The sequence below is a fragment of the Salarias fasciatus genome, chromosome 22, assembly GCF_902148845.1.
Source record: "Salarias fasciatus chromosome 22, fSalaFa1.1, whole genome shotgun sequence".
Classification (NCBI taxonomy): Eukaryota; Metazoa; Chordata; class Actinopteri; order Blenniiformes; family Blenniidae; genus Salarias; species Salarias fasciatus.
Genome location: NC_043765.1, coordinates 11,141,872 through 11,165,929, shown reverse-complemented (window position 1 = coordinate 11,165,929; position 24,058 = coordinate 11,141,872). Strand labels below are relative to the sequence as shown.

The following is a 24,058-nucleotide window of genomic DNA, read 5'->3' as shown; positions in this document are numbered from 1 at the left end:
GACTTGATCAGGCAAGTGGCTCTCTGGCCTTTAAAACTAATGATAATATTCATTTCAGTGGTGCAGGACATGAGGTAGCACGTGCAGGATGAAAAGCCACAAAAATTTGAACAAACATCCTGAAATGACGAGGTTAAATTATTCTACTTATTGATCATATTGTCAGTCATTCCTGAGAAACCCTTCTGCTGGGGTCTTTTATTCTGGATCTGACGTCACTTCCGGTGCGTGTGACCGGCCTCTAGCTTGACGCGTCTCGAGAGGGCGCGTCAGGTGGCGCGTGACGTCACCCCGCAGCGCTGTTGGCACAGCAGCGGGTCAGCGGGTCAGCAGTCCGCTCTGAGATATGAAAGGCTCTCATGTTAACTTGAGGCTCTTATGGAAGAAAAAGAAGGAGAAGAAGAAAGAGAAACGCCCGCGGTACATTCTGTTCACACGGTTTATTGACCAAGTTCACACACAATCAGGAGGACGAACAGAAGATACACCGCATGGGAAACATTCAAACAGGCAATAAAAAGACAGAACATTTACAAGCCAAAGTAAATGGGCTAAAGATTGGGTGAGGGAGGGGGGGATCTTGCATGTGGCTCTAGTGGGTTGAAGGAAAATGGGAAGGGGGGGGGGCTGAAAAGCATTGCAGTGCACTAGATGTGACAACACACCGAGATTCAAAATATCAGAGCAGACAGAGGGAGCCGTTTACAACTAATATATTCTGCTCCCATGTGATACCTCTCAGGGGGGTGGGCGTGTCCTTATTAGATGCAAATTCAGGAGAAACCGATAAATGAAGTCAAAGCAACACACGTCAGAGGGAATCTGGCAAGCTTTGAGAAGGGATCCTCAGACTGTGCTGAGAAAGGAGGGCAAACTTGTGAACCAGCGACATCCAGGAAGACTACAGGATACAAGAATTAGGGTGTCATGTGACAATGAGACACCCAAACCAAGAGGAGGGCTGAAGCTGCAGCATGGGCCCTTGTTGTGACGGTCATATGATAGTAACACTGATTAAACGCCCGGGTGAGGGGCTTTTTTTGTTTTTTGTTTCAACTCTTTCAGATGCACTGCAAAACGCACCTCCAGAATCAAAGAAAGATCCATGCTACTTTAAAGCTGCGCTCTCTGATGCCCACATTATGTAAGATGCTTTGGACTGACACCTATTTGACTGCCGTTAGTGTTTAAAACGGGCCTTGGAAGAAACACACTCCGTCCTCCGCCCACCTTTCCCCTTTCAAGAAGTGAAACATTACTTGTGCCCTCCTTCCCCCTCCTGCCTCGCCGCCCCGCGTCACTCCCGTTGCCTCACGTAGCCACAAACCGTCGGCTTTCACCCCTCCACCTTTCATCTCGCTGTCGTGCATCCTCTGTGTCAACAGACGAGCAGAGGAAGTAGGCTATCTGCCACATTCATCTCCGCAGGGGGAAATTTGTGACTGTATGTCTGCATAACAAAGCCAGCGGAGGCCTATGTAATAATATTGCTATGCTGTGGAACTTTAACTAACCAGATGGTGAATGATTATGGTTCTTGCATTGTACATGGCCACTGCTCACGTAGCCCCAAAGTGTGTGTGTGTGTGTGTGTGTGTGTGTGTGTGTGTGTGTGTTTCGACTGGAGAGAAAGGGGAGTCAACAAAGTGCAACAGAGTGCACCCTTTGGGAAGCAAAGCCACTAAGACATTCAAAGAACATGGTGGTGCGGTTTTCCTTTTTTTGTTTTATTTTTTTTTTTGTTTTTCTTTTTTAGCAAGTCAACTTTTAAGGATGTATGAGTGTGTTTTGTTAAGTGATCCGGCTAAATATTTGCGTGGAAGCCCAGAGCTCTGGAGCACCTCTGCCCCACTTCAGGCCTCTGTTTCTGGGACGATCACTGCTGGCTGACCCCCATCTGCTGGTGGTCAGGCCCAGGTTCCCCCTCCATGTCGGCGTGGTAATGCTCAAAACTGTCGTCCTCTATGTCTGGAAGGCCCAGCAGCTGAAAGTTAGGGAGAGAGAGAGTAAAATGTAGTGAGGTTGTATATGAAATATAACAGGAGAACTTCAACTACATTACAATAGAAGCCTTTTTCAGCATTTTCCAACACCAGTAAGATTAAGTACCACACAATATAACACGTATGGCGTCCATTCAAGCAGAAGCTTAAAACGTCTACTGTTTCAAAAGAGCTAAGCATATCTTTGAAGACGATAAGGATGAATTCACAGTTGTTTCATTCTTGCTTCAGCAACATAAAAGCTACTTGTGGAGACAATATGAAAAGGCTGAGGTGTTACACCAAGATGATTTATACTGTAATTGAATGCCAGAATGTTAGAAGTTATCTGGGTCAAGCGGTCAGTAAGAGGCACATAAGAGAGTGTATTTCTGGAGTAACAGATCACTCATTGCAGACTGACTGTTTTCTAAACCAATAACCAGAAAGAGGAGCAATGACGTATTAGAACCGTTGAGTCAATACCGGCATCGTCATCATGTCAGAATGGATTATAACAGCACCGCTTTTAATAAAACGCACCAAAACATACAGGAATGATTATTTTCTTTCACTATAGGGCTTTTTGTGCGTTGGATGGCGAGATGACTCCCCTCCACTGAGATCATTTCAGGAAAAACAATGCAGCAGAAACCACACATAACATAATGAGTTAGCCTTATAATGGAAATGCATTTCAACAGTCAATATACCTATAATTCTTTTTTTTTTTTCAAGAAAATTTCTGAACCATCTCATGAAATGAAACCAGTTTAATACCAAACAGAAAGAAAGGTTTATCAAGGTCCTGAAAGTGAACCCGTATCCTGCCCATAGGGTCTATTATTGGCTCCCTGATAAGAAAAGGTTGCCTGAATGTTGTTCCACATGGAGCTGTTGTCCACAGCAGATAGAGCGGAATGTGTCACGGCTGTAATCGACTCGGAGGTCACCGTGCTCTGGATGAGATGTTTTTCTCTAAAACCGAACCCCAGACTCTTTGTTTCCTTACAGGCCTGAAGGACGTGAAGACCTTCTCCAGCACCTCCAGCAGAGTCTTCTTCCCACAGGAGGAGATGTAGTCCTGTGCCAGCTGCAGGAAGGGAAGGCAGTCCTCGCTCTCGCTCCACACGTGCTGGGCCACAAAGAGAAACAACAGGCTCTTCAGCATCTCACTCACTCGCCACGGACGAAGGATACCGTAAGGTTTGATGAGGGAAACTGAGTCATGGAGCCGAATGTGATGCAGTTCTGTCAAGGTGCAGGATCTGGTGGATCATTTAGTGACATACTGTTTAGTTAACAAGTAAATAATGCAGCACAGAACGGCCAAAAGGAGGCAATTAAACTTTATGAAGGTATTTAGAGGACAATAAGCACAAGGGGCAGAGAGAGTAAAAAGCAACAGCAACATAAGTTAAAAACTATGTATAAAAAAAGACTATAAAAAGTATATGGACAATAAAATACCGAATAAAACAGTTTATGGATTGGGCCTCCAAATCCAAATCAACCTCCAAGCTGCAGGGCCATCCTGTTGATTACTTATCATGGAAATTACTGAATTACTGCAAGGGACAGAATATTGCCTCGTATAATATGTCTTGCATGTTTAGTTAAATTGTCTTGTTTTAGAGAGGAAATAAATATGATCAACTGCGGAACCATATAATTACAGATAAATGGAGTAAAATGCAATAAAGGCATGCTTCTACATTAGATCAAGCACACTACTGTAAAATTCAAACCTGTGGATGATGTTCAGGTTTATGTTCATCATATTGTTAAACATACAGAACCACAGACTGTTGTCTTGTTGCATGTAAATCTCTTTGCGTTACACAGTCATATATCACACCACTTCCGATGTGATCAGTTTATAAGCTCCAACTCTGACAGGCATGAAAGTTATCAATCCCATTGTTGTTAAAACAGCTTAGCAGTCAGCTGTAATCACAGTCGGGATTAGATTTAAGAGCTCGATTCAATCGGCTTCCTTGTCAGAGCGAGTCATTTGCGCCCTCCGAGCTTTTACAGGAATCGCCGGGCAAACACAGCTGGTTGGCAGAGGCTGCTGGAGCCACTCTATTGTGCCTATTCCACTGTTGTTTAATTGGAGTCTAAAGGCCGCGCTGTTTGGTGATGTATTAAGTGATACCTCGAGGGTTGCCCAGTGGAGTGTGCAGAATGACCTGCAGGAGAAAAGCACCGCGTGAAACACAGTGGAGTCATCTCATAGAGAGGAAAGATGACTTTTATTTTTAAAGTTGGAAGTCAAGCATATTTTAAAAGACTGGTGTACAAAGCCTGAAAACTGACACATAATAATCAAGAAAACCGATTTACAACTCAAACTGCAAAATACAATGACTACAAATCAGAGGAAATGTTACATTTTTTCAAACTTTATCCTCAGTGTGGTGAACAGTAAATATATTTGTAGTCATTGGTATTTTTGGGATTTTTTTTAAAGATTTTTTAAACTAATTTACTAAATAATGCTTCAAAGTGTAAATCAGTGGTTCCAAAAGCCTTTCTTCTGGTGTCGGTAGTTTTTTTTTTTCCTTTTTCTCAACAGTAACCATGATGGATCATCTGGATCGGAGGAGACACATTTCTTGCATGCACCAGATACTGAGTGGGCCGACACAAGGAAGAAGGTAAAAGGCTAACAAGAGCGTCGTACTGTTCTCCGTGTGCATGAGCGTGCTGTTGCATAACAGCAAACACTTCACCAACTCTTAGCAATCCTCAGCAGTGGACCCCCTCCTCGATCCCTGCCAATACATTACAGTGAAGCCAAATGGGCAGTGGGCAGTTCCCCGTTCTGTTTGACGTAGGACAGTGCATTTTCCATGAGTCTAATTTAAAAAGCCTCAGGGCATGAAAAGTATAGGGTCTAATCTCTAAATATGCCAAATTCATTGATTGAAATTCAAGGGAAAGATTTGATTTAGTGAAAAGTACACAGACACAGTCACACATCTAGGAGTTTTTACCCGTCACGTGAGCCAGGATAAAATGTGTGAAACAGCCTGGAGCCGAAATGTTGCAGACGGAGGTAATGACAGGGTCTGACTGTCCTGGGAATGTTGCTCCAGTTTGACAATGATGGAGGGTTTCTCCACAGTAACAGCTACTGCTGCACAGAAACTCAGATATGAGTGGAGGAACATCTTCAGTGCCACGTGGGAAATTAATCTGTTCATGACTTTTTCAGCTGCTACACAGTGACTGAAAGCTACTATAATATGTCAGGAGGGGAATTAGAGGAGTGGAAACAGGGAGGAGAGGCTCTTGTGAAGGCAGTGATCTCTCAGCTCCCTCTAGTGGGGAGGAGAAGATACCATAGCCTCCCTCGTGGTCTTTTATTTCTCCTTTTGTTTGGCTGAAATACACAGTTGGGGCTCAGACACTTAAAATATGGGGCCCAAAATCCAGAGATTTGGAGTGGCTGCAGGACTGAGTTGATGATTTGATCAAGATAAGATTTTCATACTTTGTATGTGAAGGGTTAGTCCTGTGAGAAGGCCCTACAAAGATAGTTCTGCCTGTGTGTGTGTGTGTGTGTGTGTGTGAGACAGAGAGAAAGAAACACGTGAGATGCCCGTCTCATGCTAGAATTGATCGAATCAGAGTAACCAGAGTCCTGCTGAGAGGCAGATAGTGATTCTCTCTGATTTGAAACTGCATAACAGGCAAAGAGGCAGAGAACTGATTTGTGTGTATAAGTGTGTGTGTGTGTGTGTGTGTGTGTGTGTGTGTGTGTGTGTGTGTGTGTGTGTGTGTGTGTGTGTGTGTGTGTGTGCGCGCACATGACTTCTGTAGCAGTTAACAAAAATTAGATCAGAGTGGAAGAAAACTGAGAGCTGATAGGATGATAAGAAGAGAATTTTTTTTTTCTAACTGCATTTAACTACCTCATGGTTTTGGCTCTTTATCTGAATCCAGGTTATTTATTTATTTTTTTGTCCATCAGCAACTGTGAGAAAACCCTGACAACTGCTTTTCTGCTGACTGTGAGACAGTCCAAAGGAGGCGGCGCGCAAAACACACACAACACACAGGCGGCCTCTGTGTGACATAATGTGTTATTGAGTGAACAGACGCCCTGACTCCTGGGTCATCTCCATCTGCTCTCTGGCCTGTGAGCCCGTGTCACTGGAGGAGGGAGGCGGGAGGCGGGAGGAGGGCGAGTCTGGCCTCTGGGGCTTTAGGATTCATAACACCGCCACTGCTCTGGTCCGCACGGCTTACGGAGCCAGAGAGCTGTTTACTGTGTGTGAGGGCAGCCATGCTGCATGTTGCTATGAAGACACTGAGCTGGCAGCCGAGCCACAGCAGGGACGATTAATAAGTTGAGATCAACACGCTGTGTGTTAAATGTTGTACAGCAGCCGTGTTTGATGTCGGTTGAGCCGGACCACAAGGATGAGCGTAACATAAAATACAAATCACACAACCTCAAGATTTTCTCTTTGTTTTAAAATAAATGCATTCTAAACATTCAAAGCACTTCATATCTAAGAAAATGTGCCAGATTGAGTCTTTCTGGAGTTATGTCACTGTTCAGGTTGAGGCTGCATCTTTTTCTGGAGAGTTTCAGCATGCATGTTGTCCTCAACTCACCCAGAAATAAGATAGCTTTCACTGCAGCATCGCTCTGCGATCAGCCTTCCAGTTCACAGAGAAAAAACTAAGAGTTGGAGCTACTTCAGCTGAAAAATGGCACTTATTGTGTTTTACACTAACAAAGGATTCATGGCACGAGCCAGACCACGGACTGTACCGGTTAATACTCTGGATTTAAACCATGAAAAGAGATGGATATGTTGAAATGTTACTGTTTAATTGTGGAGAAATGTAGCTATTTGACTAGTGTGGTGTGAGATTTTAGCCTTTATTTGTGCAGCCACTGTCTGTAGTGGATCTAGACGAAAGTTAGGATGGAACAAAATGATGTGAATGTGCCAAACTGCAGGATTATTGGTGCTGGTAACCGGATACTTTGTGTTAGAAATTCAAAATGAAGGCCTGCGCTGCCTTTTATTTTGAATGTGACAGGCCTTTGTTTTTTGAGGCCAGCAGGTTTGATGGTTCAGATGGTTACAAAAATAAAACACCATCGGCACATCGACCTGGAGGTAAAGGGGGGTTGGGAAGGGGGGTTGGGAGGGGGGGAGGGGGGGGGGCGGGGGGTCTTCATCCAAAATGACATCACCTTCCGTGCGCCCCGCTCCCCTCTTCACCCCCACCTCCATCAAAACCAAGCGGGACAACCCCACCTCCAGCCCACCCTCGACACTCCTACAGCAACAACATACACACACACACACACACACACAAACACACGCACACACAAACACAAGCACACACACACTGCACTGAAGGCCCCGCACGAGCGAGCGCACTCACAAAGCTGTCGGTGCCGCCGGGACACAGCACATAGAAGGAGACGCCGGGCTCTGCGTAAAAGTCCAGCCGCCTCTCGTCGTCCTCCTCGGCGAAGATGAGGTCGAACGGGTTCCCGGAGCACCACTTCTCCGCCGCCTCCACCAGATGCTTGAACTCCATCCTCTGTGATCCGGTCTGCGGTGTCCCTGGCTCCGGACTTGCTCGATCTCTATCTCTCTCTGGATGATGCTCAAGACGCGAAAAACAGCTGATCGGACAGCAGCAGCATCAGCAACAGCCTCCACCGACTACCGCATCTCCTCTAGCGCACCTTCTGCATGGCCCCGCGGATGAAGAGGACGCTGTCAGTGCATGGATCGAGCTTGCGCCTGGGGTTTGGCTTGTTCATCCGATCTCAGAGCCCCATTCCTCGCTCCCTCCCCGCGTTATGAAATCAGCCCGTCGGTCGCATACAGGCAGACGCAGGAGGACGCTGGAAAAAACGCGATGACGACGAGTGGAGCCGGGCAGGCGTCCATAAGAGAGGCGGCCTGCCCCTAAACTTTGACTGTTACGGCGCGTGAACCTGCTCCAAACTGGACGCGCAGCTGATTGTTACGATCAGTGCAGCGCGCGACGGGTCATTTAATGGAAATTATGCACCGTCGTGATGTTTACCGAGAATATGCCAAAAATATTGTCCATGAAAAAGCTCCTGATAAATGAACACAAGACATAAAAATTCGTGTTAAATTACATAAAAGCAGAGACGTTTTTTTGCAAATAACATATTAAAATGATTCATTTGCAAACGGGCTGAGCTAGAATTTTTTTGAAAAAGAGCATATGGGTGTACCAAAACAGAAAAGGGAAGGGGGACTCCAAAAACTTAAAAAGAAATAAATAAAGTCACTAATTCCTCAAACAAGCCCCTGTCAACACAGCTTAACAGTCTTACATTAAGACATCAATGTTTTAATAACAAAGTGCCAAGGAAATTGAAAATACTGTAATTTACATGTCAGGCCACTAGTTGGTGCCATGTTTAGTATTTATTCTCCCTTCAGTTCTTTTTCTTCATGTAGGCCAACCCAGGATCTGGTGTAAGACATTTGTCACTGCTGACCCAGATGATTGTGTAGTAAATGTACACTGGGAGAGAAATGTGTGTGTGTGAGCAGGGCAGTAAATCCTCTGGGATCTGTCTTTGTTATTGCTCCACTCACATGAACAGAACCATTGTGCAAGTGCACTACCCTGTATATCAACATGGAATGTATCAATTTAATAATGCAGTGAAAGAAATAACTATGTGAAACGTTTGCAGGCCCTAAGCAACAGAAAGACTGAGAGACCAACAGTTACTGTTCAGTCATAAAGTCCAACTGAATGAAACACTGTCATCCATTTACATGAGGCCTGTGGCGACTACACAGCATTACTGCAGCAGCATTCACATAATACACACTATGTTAATATTACTAGTGTTGATTCTTTTTTATAAATGTAGTTGTTGATATGCAAAACCTCCTCGGAGTGTTGCAGTACCTCTAAGTCTGGCCTTGTATGTTATCAATTAACTAATGCTATTTAGGCCACACTATGAGCGGCCAAGAACAAAGAAAAGTCCTGATCAGTGTTAGATTACTATCGTACTATAACTCTTTGTGATCCGCTCTCAACACTGCTCGGTGTAACAATAGGCTGCATTATAGAGACCACTCATAGTGACTTATAATGGTGCACTTACTGTGTATTCATGCTCAAATTCACAATTATTTTCATTATAATGTCATGTCATTATTTTTATACCTGATGGCCACATTTCAGGAGTCAAAAGCATGGAAATCAAGAAAAACAAAAACCAAAATCACCCAAAACCACCAAAACAGACCACTCTTCTGAAATGTTTCATTGTGGGAAACCCAGGCATAAGATAATATACTCTTGCTGCCTTCTTATGCATTGAGCATAGAGAGAGTAAATTGAAAATAGTTGAGTGAAGAGAGCAACTTACTAACAGCTGACTTTAAACCGCAGTTACCCTAGCTATCTGTTAGCAACTGTCTCAATAAACTCTCTGAATTAACAGTCAGATCAGGACACAGTTTAGCTTTAAAATAGTTTTGTAGTTGAGTTGAATTAAAGGTCCAAGCACTTCATGAGCATTACATTTTATAGGCTGTTTGAGATTAGAGTCCTATATTGATCAGACAGAAACAATATATTTTTCCATTGATGATGATGAAATGACATTAACAACAAATACATCACTGTCTGAGATGAGAAAGTGGCAAACAACAAACACAAACTAAGTAATTTGTTTCACAGCTGAATTAAGCAGAGCTCTGATAGTTTTTGACAATAAAACATACTTTTCAATACTTCAGATCAACTGTCACCGGGCTAGAGTTGAACATTTTCTTGTTTCTTTTTCATTGATCAGTATTGATCACTTGAAACCATCCATGAGAACATGTGAAATCCACCTGAAAAAGCCCCAAAGCTGGACTCAAACAAGACTTCCTGCTGTGAGGTGATGCTGTGAACCACTGTCACTGCGGCACATCCTTTTCTAAAGAAAACCAAATGAACCACATTTTACAAATCTATAGAGCCATTATAATGTAACTTGTAAAGAGAATGTGACGGTTAAAATTCAATAAATTTGAAATTATGAGGAATTTATTTATTTACTCCAGACTGAATATATTTTTAAAAAAATCCACTTTTTTCACAAATCCATACCAAACCATCCAGTTTCTAATATTTTTCTAGCTGTACGGCAAATCCTTTTCATCTTGTTCATGGAGCTGGAAGCTGTCGTTGACCCTGCAGCCTGCTTGATCCTCACCGCTCCCCGGAGTCCTGACCAGCAGAGGGCGAGTCAATCCAGACAAACCTCCACATGCTGGAGATCCGTCAAGCTAAAGAGCAGCAGCCCAGAAAACGCCCGCTTCATGGAGCACTGCTTCTTTCAGAATATAAGGGCAATGTTTGCAGAAAAAAAAGGAGTAAATCACAGGTTGATGGAGGCAGAATTCAGGAGGAATTTGCGTCATTGATCTTCACTTGAAACAAGTTTTTCATTACATCAATCAGTGCAATGTGATTTCAGGTTTCCAGAATTGTCAACTTTCCTTAACTCAGTTTGTTGTCAGAAGATATGACAAGTTGTGGAAAAGTCAAACACAGAGTGACAACTACACTCATTTATATTCAAATTTATGGACAGTTAAGAGAAGGAGGTCTGTAACCTGCAGCTCTTTCTGTTGTGGGTCAATGAAATTTTCACAAAATTATGCATGAATAAATATTTAACTTAATTTCAATACACACACCAGAGTAATTTTCAGAAAGATGCTTGACACTTGGTTAAAAAGGGATATTGAAAATGTACAAGTAAACAGAAGAAATAGCTAAAAAGATGAAGCAGCTAAAAAAAAAACCCATAAAATTACTAAAATTTGTAAACGTTTTTTAATGGAGGGAAAATACGAAATTGTTTTCAAAATATAGTAAAAAGAGGAGATAAACTGCTTGAATCAGGTAGAAAAAGAGGTCAGATGTGAAATGTTCTGTCCTGAAATGTAAATGAAACCTAAATGCAACATACACTTTTACATGTTTTTTGTTTGTTTGTTTGTTTGTTTGTTTGTTTGTTTTTCATCATTTAAATGTAGATTTCGTGGAAAGTCACAGCAGTGACTCTTTTAGTCATGGAGGTTGCAGACCTTTAAGGCGATGTGTGTTTTTGGACCTGAGAAAAACTGAGAATGAAACCATGCATATTATGCATATTTAAAAAAAGAAGAATATGAAGAACGTTTCCTTCCCAGTGTTTTATGTTGAAGGTCCAAACCAGAAGCCGTCCCATACATGACTCTGTGCGTTTTGACGCTTTCTCCTCCCACAGTTCTCCCGCTGCCTTTCCCCGAGGTTGCGCTCCTGCTCTGTCTCCAGTGTCCCTGCGGCACGGCAGGACGCGCGTCCCCGCTGACACCGGACTCCCCCGCTCCCTTTGACGCACGGACCCCGGTTAAAGCCCGCGGCGGCATGCGGTGCGCTCTGCGTAAAGGTTAGAAGAGAGGGAGGCGGATCGCTGTCCGGACACCTCTGCCGCGCTGCACCCCGGGGTCGCGCTTTGTCTGCAACTGAGGACCCCCGCTTTTTCTCTTTCTTCCCTCCTGGAGAATGGAAGAAAACGGAAAGGACTGCGAGGAGGACGCCCAGTGCGCCGAGGAGGAGGAGGAAGAAGAAGTGGATCCAAGGATCCAGGTGAGAGAAGTTCAGGGAAATAGTTCCAGATGTGAACCCCAGAGATTAAAATGCTCAGGTCAACAGATTAGTAAGGTTTTACGCATAGAGATGACTCTGCCACCATCACACCACTGAAAACCTGTAAAAGCTTTTTGTCCCTTTAAGATTTCCCCACACTCTGAAGGCTGCACGCACAGTAATTTGATTACCAGAAGTTATGCAGAGTTTCGCCTCAAGACACCTCCACAATCTGATTTAACCCTCACCCCACCCTCACTCCCACTGCCTCACTGACGTTTGTTTTCTGTCAACAGGGAGAGCTGGAGAAGCTGAACCAGTCCACAGACGACATTAACCGCTGGGAAAGTGAGCTGGAGGTGAGACGAAACACTGACCGCCAACACTTCTGTCATCTCCATTATTGTGTCTTCCTCTCTTCCTCCTGGATAAACACTTCCAGCTCTGCCATAATCCCATCCACCCCAGCCTTTTGGGTGCCACCTTTCAGACTTCTAATCTGATGTTGTACTATAAACAAGTGGGAAATCCCTTTCTTGTTTCCAATAATGTTTTGGGAGACTGCCTGGTAACGAGGCCATCGCCTTCAAACCGCACGTAATGGTGGAAAATCTCTAGAACTGAGAGCTGCTCATGAGTAAGAGTGTGGAAAAGCTGAAGCAGAAGCTGCTGCACGTTAATTCCTCCTTCTGATTGTATCAACACTCACTGCCACAGGAGCTGGGACTGCGACGTCAACGTGATTTCTTTTTATTTGTCTCGAATTCAAACAAGCAGGCTCTTCACTTCTCATAATATCAGCACATTAGAATAAATCACCATAAGTACATAGTTATGTGTTCAAGAAGAGACACGATTAAGCACTCCTGTCTGCACAAGATCAACTCTCCATCCAAACAACGAAGAACAGGGAGGATTTTCTATCAAATCTGTCAAGCCTAATTCGCTCACATCTATATTTATTTTCCACTGGCAGTTCCAGTTTTGTGAGAGAAAATATCCAGAAGAAATGTTATTACAAGGAGATTTATCATATTTATATCACCTGCATATTTATCCAAACACTTATTTATAGTGGTTTAAGTATCAAGGCTTTAAACATTCATTACATAAATATCTTATTTGGACCAAGATGCCCTGTGCTCCTCAGAAACCCTGAACTCAAAATCCAGCAAGGAATTTCAGAAAGATAAACAGTACATGGAAGAGTGGTTTTTTAATTTCTCCACTGAAATGTATGCTGGTTGAGTTACTGTTGAAATCCACAAACATTCCAGAGCGAAGCCACAGTTTTTTTTTTTCTGTTCCTAAAAGGAGGGCTCTTCTGTTTCTCATTAGACCTTCACTTCAAACATGACAGGAAGATGGAGAGAGAGAGAGAGAGAGAGAGAGAGAGAGAGAGATGTGGAGTTCAATTGTCATTTAAATGACACTACTCAGGAAAAAAAGTAGATTATTTTTAAATCCCGGTTTGTTTCGTTGTCAGTCATTGGAAGGCTTTTACTCCCTCTTCCCTGCTTCGGCGACGCTTTGAAGGAGCATCTTTGCTCTGCTATAAATAAACACACACGAAGCCACTTCATCAGCATGAAAGTAAAGCAGCTGCGAGGAATGAGGGGAACATGTGGCTGAAGAGCCGCGGTCTGGAGCTGATTAAGGACGATGTACAGTAGATTGAGAGGATTCGGGAAGAGTTCAGGCGGGAGATTAAAATCTCAGCTCAGACGTTAAACCTCTCAGGAGACGAACGGTCGGCTGTGTTTTAGAGAAATGAAGAGCCATCGAAGCTGACAGTGTGTGGCGCGTTTAAGTACCTACAAATACACAATCAGCGGGTTTTAAGTGTGGAGGCTGCGTCACCATCTCACTGCAGGAACGGGAAGCAGGAAAGGTTGTGATGTCACAGGAAGTGAGCTTCCTGTAGCACCCGCTCCCTTTTCCCTCCTAAACCTCTCCTTCGCTCCTCTGTTGTTACTTTGAACAGGATGCAGGTGCTTCTGCCTTTCAAGCCGCAATGACTTCCATGGCTTCCTTTATGAGGATATTCATTCGCTTAACGCATTTCCAAACCTTTTTGCTGTGAATTCTGGGTAAAAATACACCATTACTGTACTTCAGTGCAGTTTTCAGGGGCGCTGTGGCACTCTGCATGGCAGCCGTCACCTTTTGTGTGTAACTGTGAATGAATGTGTTAATTTGATAGATGGTGTTGAGCAGTGAAAAGCTCCATTTGACTAAAACGGCATGTAGAAAGTCAGTTATCATTCATTGAGTGTCTGTTTTAAAGTAAATATGGACATTCTCTTAATACCATATCACAGTCTTAATATCATAGTATTACCCAATTTTGAATGTAACTAAGCCAATAATGTCCTAACTTCCCAATCTTATATTTTAACTGTGAGTGAGAACATCAGCAGTTGGTGTGTGTCAGTTCTCTGATTAATCTCCTACAGTTTAAAATCTAATCTAAATTAATGAATTAAATGTGTGAAAGTGTGTGTGTGTGTTCTCTTCCTGTGTTTACTCTACGATGGACAGGCGATCTGGAAATGATGTAACCTGCATTTTCCCATAACCAGCTGAGGCTTGTTAAGCACCGCTGCCTTGGTGATTGGTGTCAGCCTAATCGATCGGGACAAAACCGCAGAAAAGACCATTCGTCACTGTTTCCGTCAGTTCATTTCATGCATGGCAGCCATGAAAAAAAAAAAAAAGAAAAAAGGCACAGGGCACTGAATGCGATGTCTGAGACATGGAGAAATGTAATGACATGGATGAAAGTGCACAAAACAGCGAGCCACAGCTGCAACCCAGGGCCCATCCGTGGCCTCATTTAACCCAAGAAGAAGTTAAAGTCGGTCTTGCGTCAGTCCTTCTTCACTGGATTTGAACGCCTGTTGACTCGGCGCTGGATGGAACTGGTTTGACTTTCACTCCGGTCTTTTCTGCAAAACTCATATATTGGAGTCTTGCTTCAGTTTCAGTCAAAAACAAAGTGGAAGTGTATTTTAGAGTTTTTATTTTATTGCCTCAGGAGAATCTGAGAATCTGTGCCTGGTGGTGTAGTGGTTAGCCCCCATGACTCAGATCAAGAAGGATCACATTAGATTCCTTCTGTGTGTAGTTTGCATGTTCTTGCTGAGGCTATGTGGGTTTTCTACAGGCAGTGTTAACTGGCTCCCGATGCCACACCTGCACATGTGCAATCTAATTATCTAGAATAGATTAATTTCTGTAATGTTGCTACCTCCATCATTACTATGACCTAAAACTGTTGTTATAATAAAACGATTAAATTCCATGGGCAAACACAAAAGGATATTAAGTAATTATTTCTTTTTTGTCTCGAAAAAAGCTTGAGTAACATCTGTTTTAAACACATTTCAAAAACCAGAGATGCTGATGTTACTGTGGCGAGATGCGTTCCTTCAGCTGGCTCACCATGACTTTTTTTTTTCCCCAGAATTCCTTATAAAATAAAAATCATGTTGCCCCCCAGATTTTGCCGATCTGATAGATTATCTCCTCAGTGTTTCACCAAATTCAAATGTATTTGCTGTGAAACTCAGATATGTTAGTTAATTTCCTCCGCAGACATGTCCGGCTCCACATTCTGTGCTTGAGTGAAGCCACTGGAGGCAAAAACATGCATTTGCGGCACAAAAACCCTTGATGCCTTTTTACTGAAGAGCTACTTTTGAGTCAAAGGCCAAATCCGTCAGAGACGGACAGACAGCAGAGGCAGCTACAGCGAAGCCAGACTTGTGGCTCGTGCTTAAAATATGACCTGCATGAGACAATTATAACCACAGTGGGCTTTGTTAGGCCGTACGAAGACACAGTATTCTCACAGTGAACAGAACAAATCGTGCTCGCAGTTCATAATGGCAGTAATTGGTTCGTATAGTGAATCTAAAAGCCTCTCTGTGTGTGCAGGACTGCCGCCAGAGGTTTCGCGCCGTGCTGGTCGAAGCCACAGTGAAGCTGGACGAGCAGGTGAAGAAGATTGGACGAGCTGTGGATGACTCCAAACCTTACTGGGAAGCCCGCAAAGTGGCGAGACAGGTATACACACACACACACACACACACACACACACACACACACACACACACACACACACACACACACACACACACACGCGCGTAAGTGAGCCGTAGTGACTGTGAGGTTGGCAGACACAATGTGGGGTCAGGCTTACTGAGGATTAGCAATGAGAAGTGTAAAGAGCTCTGCTTATTTCTACTTAAAGGAAGCACACTCACGTGGTGTCTATTTTTAAACTCACACTCACACACACACACCCACACACACACACACACACACACACACATGCACACCCTCTGTGTGCAGAAGAAACTGATGGGCGTTCAGTGTTGTTTATGATCTGACTTCATTTGCTGGAACTTGGAGGTGCAAAGTTGACCGGGTGCAAAATAGTGAAACTTTCCCGACGCTTGAGCCGCTCACCTCTTATAAAAAAAATCCTCGGCCATGATTTCCCTGTAATTTACCGTGTAATTGCTCCAGCCTGCAGAAGCTCCGATCTGATTGGTTGGCATGCAGACGTTTAAGAGTCCAGCTTTCCCCAAAAACATCCCGGCCAGCGAAGAAGGAGCTTATGAGTCATACATCAGCCGGCTGACATTTGTGTGTCAGGGCTGAGCGGTCAAACTGAAATAGACTGTTTATTTGCGTGCGCGCATAAGTTCGCCCTCGCTTATCTCTTTTAGCAATATGACAAGCGGCGCCTCTCTCTGACAGCAACACGTGAGAGCTGCAGATTAGTGGGAGGCTTTGAATTTCGGTGGGACCTGCATTCACGTGAAAGGGTGGGGGGATAAAAACCTCTAACCGTGTGTGTGTGTGTGTGTGTGTGTGTGTGTGTGATTGGGGGATTTAAATGGAGCAAAGCCTGAAAAGGCCCCGGGATAAAGTGGCGTATTGTCTGGTCATCATTTATGGATGAATATTTAAAATTTTAATACATGACCCATTTCAAACGGATTCTAATACTTACCCTCTATGACCCCCCCTTGCACACCCCCCAGCACAAACACACACATACATACACACATCCTAGTCTTGCACCTACCCCCACCCTTAAGCCAGTCTCATCCCCTCTGCCCCCCCACCATGTTTTTACCCCCCCCCCTGCGTTCCAGCACACCAATGGGGCGGTGTGTAGGAATTTGCCCGTACTGTCCTATCTTTTATCCTTTTTACCCAGCATTCTCTTCTGCACCACTGCCTGTCTGTCTGGCCGTCTGTGCTCCCCCACCCCCATCAACCTCTTTCACCTCCACCTCCCTCTTCGCCCTGCGTCCGTCACCTTTGAAAACCATAAATGACTGGAGGTTAGAACGTGGGTGACGGCGCCCGGCAGTTCAGAATGAGTCGTGTGCGTGGTCAAGTGCCTCACGTGTCGCGGCGCTTCAAGCCGCCGTCGCTGCATCGTGTGGTTCTCAGTGTCACACGCTCTGTGGCATCAAGTTAATTAACTGATAACAGAGGTTGTCATTGGCGTGGCGTCTGAAGCTCAACAGGCTTTTGTGCCATAAAGATCGCAGTGTGTGTGCATGTGTGTGTGTGTGTGTGTGTGTGTGTTAATCCCCGGAGCGCCTGCTTTGCTGCAGCGAAGAAATAAAGACAGGCGGCCGATAGTGCGTGTGGTATAACTCCACTCCGGGCTGCAGCCAAAAGCTTCTTGAAATCACATTAATTCTGTCCAAGGGCAACAGAGGGCCACACTTTATGACCATCTTGAGAAGGAATCAAAGCAAAAAAAAACTGCAGATCTCAGTTTCCTTCTCTGTTTGGTCTTCTCTTCTCATCAAATATCCATCATCCTCCCTCTGTTTGCCTGGAACCTCTCTCCTCCCCGAGCCTGGGAAATGGGTCACGATGAGGGACAAAGAGGAGGCATCCATCTTTGCCAGTTTTTGTCCAGATAATCGATTGCGAACGAGCTGCATGTTATCTCCCCTCCTCCGTCCTCTATCGCTTCACCTTCTTGAAAGCATCTGGGAAGCTCTGGGTAGCCTATGGAACCGCTGCAGCGCTCAGATAGTGGCAACAATGTCCGCGAGGAGGATGCTAGCGTTTGTGTTTTCTACATTCCGCCGTGAGACGGCGCAGCCCTCGGCCCGCTCACGTCACCGCCGGAGGGTTTTATCTGAAACATGGAGGAAGAGCCAGGGGTCACGTTACAGGGGTTAATGAAACAGAGAGCCGGGGAGGGCGATGAGGAAAACCCTGACAGCTGAAAGACGTGCTTGGACCAGTTCCAGATCAGTCTCCTTTACCTCATTCCTCCGCCGCTATCGCCTCAACTTTACTGTTTACATTCCCGCTTTGAACGGCGTTGTTCAGCTGCTGGTAGCGTTGGAGCAAACAGGCTCTTCACCGTATTGTGTTTAACAAAATTAACAACTGGCTGATGGATACAAGCATCTAAAAACCGTCACTTCGACTCATGTAATTACCCTGGTTTTATCACTATCATGTAAGTTCCAGGATAAAGGTGTTTTTCGATATGAAATTAAAAAAAAAATACTATTCATAGTGTGTTCATTCTGTGGAAAATGCTTTTTGACTTGACAGGAAGTCCTTAGAAACTGGTCTTCTGTATATAACTTACATTCTGACTCCCAAACAAATAATGTCTGAAGCTGTGAAAGGAATTCAAGGCTTTAGTTTATCATGAAAAGCAAAAGGCCCACTTTAGGAACAACAATAATCTATTGAAAACGGTGCAGAAATGACCAAGAACTTTGTTCCATTATTGTTGACAGTCAACACAGACAGGCACGAGTGTTAAAACCAGCACATTGAGGCCAACGGCGTGTTTATGTGAACAAAGTACATTATTAGTACTTTAAACAACTTGCTTCCTTCTGATATGTTGGAAAATTTGACCAATTGTATCTTAAAGATAAATAGTAAACAGAGCCAGAGTGCCTTTACAAACATTAACTGAAGCTTATGGCTTCATCTCCAAGAAATATTCCAGATTGCAGCTGATCAGCTGTGACTGCTCCGTAAATTACGCCAGGAAATCCCATCGGAGTTACTGTAACTGCTCAAACTTGGCGCTGAGCCAGCTCTCCGACCTTTAAGTCAGGCGGGTCGGGTTGGAGAGAGTGGGGTCCAGAAATCTCCGGCGCGATGAGAATAATCCTCCAATTGACTGCGACCGTGGGCAGGACGAAGCCACCGACGGCGTTTCAGATCAGCCCGGTGACAAAGCTTGTGCCTGTTGACTCTGTCGGAGCACAGTCCTGTCTCTGTGTGAGTGTACTTACAGCGGCAATGAACTCTAATAACACTTAAATATCATATGATTAACTAACTGAAAGCGTTTAATCAAGTGACAGAGACTGAGCACTGATCTTTGGAAGGATAAAGATATTAACATCATCTGCTGAGGCTTTTGCATTGATCATAAATCACAAAGGTATCACAATATTCAACAACATTATGGCACTGGGGCTCAAACTGGGGCTGCCACAGACATTTTTCTTCATTATATAAACTATAAAGTCAATATAAACTTTTAAATAATGTATTTATCTCTTCATTTGCTGATTTAACTTTTCCTCTTTGCAAATTTGCTGCTTCATTTTCCGATGTGGACGATATTCATACAGCTGTCTAACAGAATCCTTGATGAGAACAAGAATAACACTGTTTTATAGCCAGTTATTGCATAATGTATAATTTATTTCAGTTGATTTAATCAATTAAATAGGAGAGAACTCATGAACACAATGATTTTCATCATAAATATGAGTAGCAATGAGTTTTGTTCCCTTTTGGAAATGATTTACAGACTAATTAGTGTTCCTGTTATTTTCTCCACACACTCTCAGGGTCATGTACAGAAGGTTTGTCGGCAGTGATGTTCCTCGTGCAAAAAGCTGAAAAAGTACTTTTAAGTGGGACACTTGGTTTCCTGTCTGCTCTGTGGTGTCATAACTCTTCCTTTGTGGAATCTCCAGGCCCAGATCGAGGCCCAGAAAGCCACTCAGGAGTTCCAGCGGGCAGTGGAGATCCTCCGAGCCGCCAAAGAGACCATCGCCCTGGCCGAGGAGAGGCTGCTGGAGGAGGATAGCCGGCAGTTCGACTCCGCCTGGCAGGAAATGCTCAACCACGCCACGCAACGGGTATGAAATCGAAAGCGGCTCTGCAAATTAGAGGTTAGACTGCTCCGGTTGAAGCTGTGGCTGAACGAGGCCGTGTTGACCGTCATCTCAGGTGATGGAGGCAGAGCAGGCGAGGACGCGCAGCGAAGCCGAGCACAGGAAGACTGCGGCCAACTACAACTCCTCCATCAGCCACATGAGGCAGCTGGAGAAGAAACTGAAGCGCTCCATCAACAAATCCAGGTCTGCACTTCCTTCGGCATAATGCTGGGTCTCACAGGCTTCCCCCGCCCCGGCCTCTTTTATAGATGTGTTTGTGTGTGAGAAATAGGGGAGATGTCATCCGATGCAGTCCAGATGTTTCTTGTGTCGGGGTGTACTCCCTCCGTAAGAGCTGAGGAATGCCAGCGCTCACAGAGGAGTGTTATTCTCCTTGCCGTTCCCCCTCCGCCCCCCCTCACTTTTTTCTCCTTCTCCCTCCCTGCAGACCGTATTTTGAACTGAAAGCAAAGTATTATCTGCAGCTTGAGGTACGCATATAAGCCACAATTCACAGTTTCACGGTTTCGGCTGTGAGGTGAGTTCACTAACTCGCCGCCCTTGACTCCTCGCAGCAACTGAAGCGTCACGTGGACGAGCGTCAGGCCAAGCTCGTCGTCGCCAAAGCCGAGTACCGCGCGGCGTTACGCAACCTGGAGAGCATCTCCGAGGAGATCCACGCCCAGCGGCGCTCGCTCGCCATGGGGGCCAGAGAGCAAGGCGTCGGCGCCGAGGGGGACGGAGGCAACGAGGACATCGCCAACTTCAAGATGGAGTCGGACGGTCTGTCGAGTGAGTTGGATCCGTCGTCACCCTCCTCAACCATCCACACTGTGCGTCTGCATGCTGAGCGTGTGTGTCGGTGTGTTTCAGTGGTGTCGGTGTCCATAGACGAAGAGGGCAGTCACAGCAGCGGCTCGGAGGAGGAGCACGACTCCCACTCCACCTCCTCCCCCCAGGCGATGCCCTCCTCGCCCTCCTCCTTCTGCTCCCACCCCTCCACATCCGCCCCCTCCACCCCGCTCGACATGCCCTGCTCCTCCCTGTCCTCCTCGTCCTCCTCCTCCTCCATCGTCTCCTCCTCCTCCGGTCTGGGCCCTGCAGACCTAGCCGGCCCCTGTGGCCCTCACTGCCCGGACTCAGCGTGCGGCTCTGGGCACGCCTCGCCTCTCCTGGGCCCTCGCAGCCAGTGCAGCGGGGCCTCCTCTCCGGACTGCGACCAGGAGAGAGGTGTGTGTGTGTCCTGCTCGCCGTTGAGCTCTCATGTGAATCATCCTCACCGTTTGTTTCGCATTTTCGGGAGTCACTCAACAGTTTGGTCTGTGAGAGTTTCAGAATATTTGCACTGATTTCATGTATTTGCATAAAGAAACACAGGTTTTTGGAAAATTACATCCAGTTGGTAAACAAGCATCAAAGTTCAAAGTTTTTCCTTGAAAGGAAATTAGGAAAATGCGATCGGTTATGTATCCCTGTGGACTCACAGGCTAGTTTTGTGTTTCCCAGGTGACAGAGCGGAGGGAGCCGAGGCGACTTTAGAGGCCGGCCTGAAGAAGCTCGCCGTGACCGTAGCTCAACAAGAAGAAGGGGACTCTGCAGACGAGCGGGATCCACACTACACCGACCCCGAAATCTCATCTCCTGGCTCTGCAGCGGCCGTCTTACTCCTCAACAGCGTCTAACTAACATCCGTCCGACCTTATGACCCCTCAAAGTGGACTGTCGGGGGCCGAGGAGGTGCGGCACAGCTGAGCTGACATCAGTATTGTGTTAAAATGCAAAAGCACTTGAAAAAGGTGCTTACATTGAGTGTTTTAAATCAGTATATCATTGTTGTTTAAAATGTGAAAACACTTTGGATTACTGGCTTTTTGAAGGTAAAACTGTCCCCGTTATTCTGCTGCAGAGACTCATAAGCCACTTTAATTTTCTTGCCAAAAGGAGACAATGTCTTCTTCATTCGTGCCATAAAACCTGTGTGTGTTACGTACTAGAGGCTTCCAGTTCCTTCAGTGACAGTGCAACGTGTGTGTGTGTAGCCATGCAGTGTCCCGGTTAATATGCTAAACTTTAATTGGTGTTAACTTAACACGCTGCAGCTGGAACCACTCTTAGACTTTTTGTGTCAATGTGAACGGCGAGCCTGTTTTCTGGCTCCACATTAGCATCCGAAACACGCCGTCTGATGTACATCTAGGTCTGCATTCAGTCATTTGTGGGGTTTGATTCAGTAGAAATAATGGTCCGGGAGAAACTGGAGTGCAAACAGCACTCAAGAGCACTAAACTAAAGAGACTTAAAATGGGACAGAAGCTTTTTGGTCTTCCCTTTTGGGTTTGTGAATGAGTGAGTGAATGCAGTCAGGAGTGCAAGGTGCAAAGCACATCCTGAGGCAGATGAGTGAATGATTTCTATCTTCTTTTTTTTTCTGGAGTGTATGCCTCCTGTTTTTTTTTGACAAACGTTTCAAATACTACCCTGTAGTACAGATATTTTATATTTATACACCTGTATTCTTGTACATGAACAATGTTCTGTGGTTATTGTTGTAATTGTTTAACTCTAAATAAGCAATAAACAGCCTCATTGGGAAAACATAGTGGAGTATCTTGTCAGTGCAGCCAGTTCTGAGAGCATGAGGCAGTAGAAAACTTGTAACTGAGCTTGTCTTGGAGGTCCGGATTCACAGGGGGGAAACTTGCATAAGTCGTCACCTGACCACACACCAACAGCTGTCCTGCTCTGACAGTTGTTGGTACAATAAAAGCACCTAAAATAACAGTGTTGCAGTAAAATGGTGTGAGCAGTGAGTTAGTTGTGCTGATTCTGGATTCACTCCATAATAATGTGCCTGAGTCATGATGTTTACTCCCAGCTGTCCCACAAAGTGACAGAACCATTACAGAATAATTCTGCAGCTTTTTTTCCCCTGCTGACTGCTGCTCTTCTACCGAGCTGTTATTTAACTCTGAACACACATGCTGTTTTTTGTTTGGCTGTCAAAGTGTCGTCTCATGACTTCAGTTAGGACTCTTCAGTCCCACTTGATTAATCTCAGAGCAGAACGGCCTCTTCCACCCGTCTGTCTCCTGCCTGTCTGCACATGCTCCTGCATGCACGCTTCATTTCTATTTCCCTCTGATTTTCAGGGTGTTTTGCACTAAACTCTCAGGCTTCCTCTTGTGCAATAATAACCAACAACTTCTGTCAGATACTGACATCTAGTGTCGAGGTGTGGTTCTGGATTCTGGATTGACGTGCCAAACTAGTAATAGTAGTAGTAATAAGAGTAACAGTAGTAGTAATATGATGCTTGCTTTATGCACAGTGCATCCTAAACTGCTTTATATAGGAATGAAAATAAAATAAAAAACATTAGACCCAACAGTGGCCAAGAAGTCTCTCTCTCTCTCTCTCTCTCTCTCTCTCTCTCTCCTCTCTCTCTCTCTCTCTCTCTCTCTCTCTCTCTCTCTCTCTCTCTCTCTTTCTCTCTCTCTCTCTCTCTCTCTCTCTCAGATTAATATGGTTGGTAAAAAAAAAAAAAAAAAAAAAAAACACTGAATATATTTTAAGAGGGAATAAATGCTGACAGAAAAGTAAAGGCCAGAGGCTGGAACCCAGCTGGATACTGAAATAGATTGTTCTGTCCATTTATTATTGACTGATGAAAGAATTTTCAACAAAATAGATTTGAAACCACAGATATTCTGATTGGTGATGTTTTGATTGGGATGGATATTGATTATATGATAGTGTGCTGACCCTAAAATAGAAAAGTGGAAATTCTCATTTGTTTCACTTTGAGGAAACGTGAGTATTCTCAAAAAGTCTACATTTGATAGACCTCTTTTACACAATCTGATCAAGATGAAAATGCAAAGGAAAAATTAATTCAAATGTGATAATATGCCTTTGTTTTACAGTGCAACAGAAGGTGAAATATCCTCCATTTGATCCCAATATTTCCTGCAGAACTAGAAATGCAACACATCACTTGATGTGCTTTATTTTGAATTGCCAGCATTCTTAATTCTTGGTTTACAGAAAAAAATAATGAAAGAAACATTTAGTCTTGGTCTTAAATTAATTTAAAATTTAACCTGCATGTCCTCGTTAGTTCAGTGTGATGATCACACCTGTGTTTTGGTATTTAATGTTACAGAAGTGGTCACCCCTGTGGAACTGTTATCACACAGCCTGTCTCACCATGCAGGTGGT

The 24,058-nt window shown here is 44.6% G+C and overlaps 2 protein-coding genes across 3 annotated transcripts; one reads left to right on the top strand and one right to left on the bottom strand.

The window, feature by feature from the left end:
- Positions 1-425: 425 nt before the first annotated feature.
- mturn (maturin, neural progenitor differentiation regulator homolog (Xenopus)) lies at positions 426-23,348 on the bottom strand. 2 transcript variants are annotated; one of them, XM_030120711.1, is made up of 4 exons: positions 23,317-23,348; positions 7,398-7,605; positions 2,995-3,117; positions 426-1,984 (listed from the first exon to the last, which is right to left on the bottom strand). In XM_030120711.1, exons 2-4 carry the CDS (start codon positions 7,554-7,556, stop codon positions 1,877-1,879), a joined length of 390 nt encoding a protein of 129 aa, XP_029976571.1. In that variant the 5' UTR covers positions 7,557-7,605; positions 23,317-23,348; the 3' UTR covers positions 426-1,876. The 2 variants fall into 2 exon arrangements, with proteins under 2 accessions (XP_029976571.1, XP_029976570.1); XM_030120710.1 differs by lacking the exon at positions 23,317-23,348 and having other exon boundaries at positions 7,398-7,902.
- Positions 11,294-22,142, top strand: LOC115409500 (SH3 domain-binding protein 5-like). Its single transcript, XM_030120709.1, has 9 exons — positions 11,294-11,654; positions 11,951-12,013; positions 15,594-15,722; positions 19,658-19,822; positions 19,914-20,044; positions 20,289-20,331; positions 20,416-20,632; positions 20,714-21,070; positions 21,347-22,142. Exons 1-9 carry the CDS (start codon positions 11,571-11,573, stop codon positions 21,520-21,522), a joined length of 1,365 nt encoding a protein of 454 aa, XP_029976569.1. The 5' UTR covers positions 11,294-11,570; the 3' UTR covers positions 21,523-22,142.
- Positions 23,349-24,058: the final 710 nt, after the last annotated feature.

Coding starts and splice junctions, on each gene's coding strand:
- mturn (XM_030120711.1), bottom strand. CDS start 7,556: ATGGAGTTCAAGCATCTGGTGGAGGCGGCGGAGAAGTGGTGCTCCGGG. Junction 3,118..7,397: donor CCGGCGGCACCGACAGCTTT/GTGAGTGCGCTC, acceptor TTTGTGGCCCAG/CACGTGTGGAGCGAGAGCGA. Junction 1,985..2,994: donor TCTTCACGTCCTTCAGGCCT/GTAAGGAAACAA, acceptor CCTAACTTTCAG/CTGCTGGGCCTTCCAGACAT.
- LOC115409500 (XM_030120709.1), top strand. CDS start 11,571: ATGGAAGAAAACGGAAAGGACTGCGAGGAGGACGCCCAGTGCGCCGAG. Junction 20,045..20,288: donor CGCTCCATCAACAAATCCAG/GTCTGCACTTCC, acceptor CCCTCCCTGCAG/ACCGTATTTTGAACTGAAAG. Junction 21,071..21,346: donor GGACTGCGACCAGGAGAGAG/GTGTGTGTGTGT, acceptor TGTGTTTCCCAG/GTGACAGAGCGGAGGGAGCC.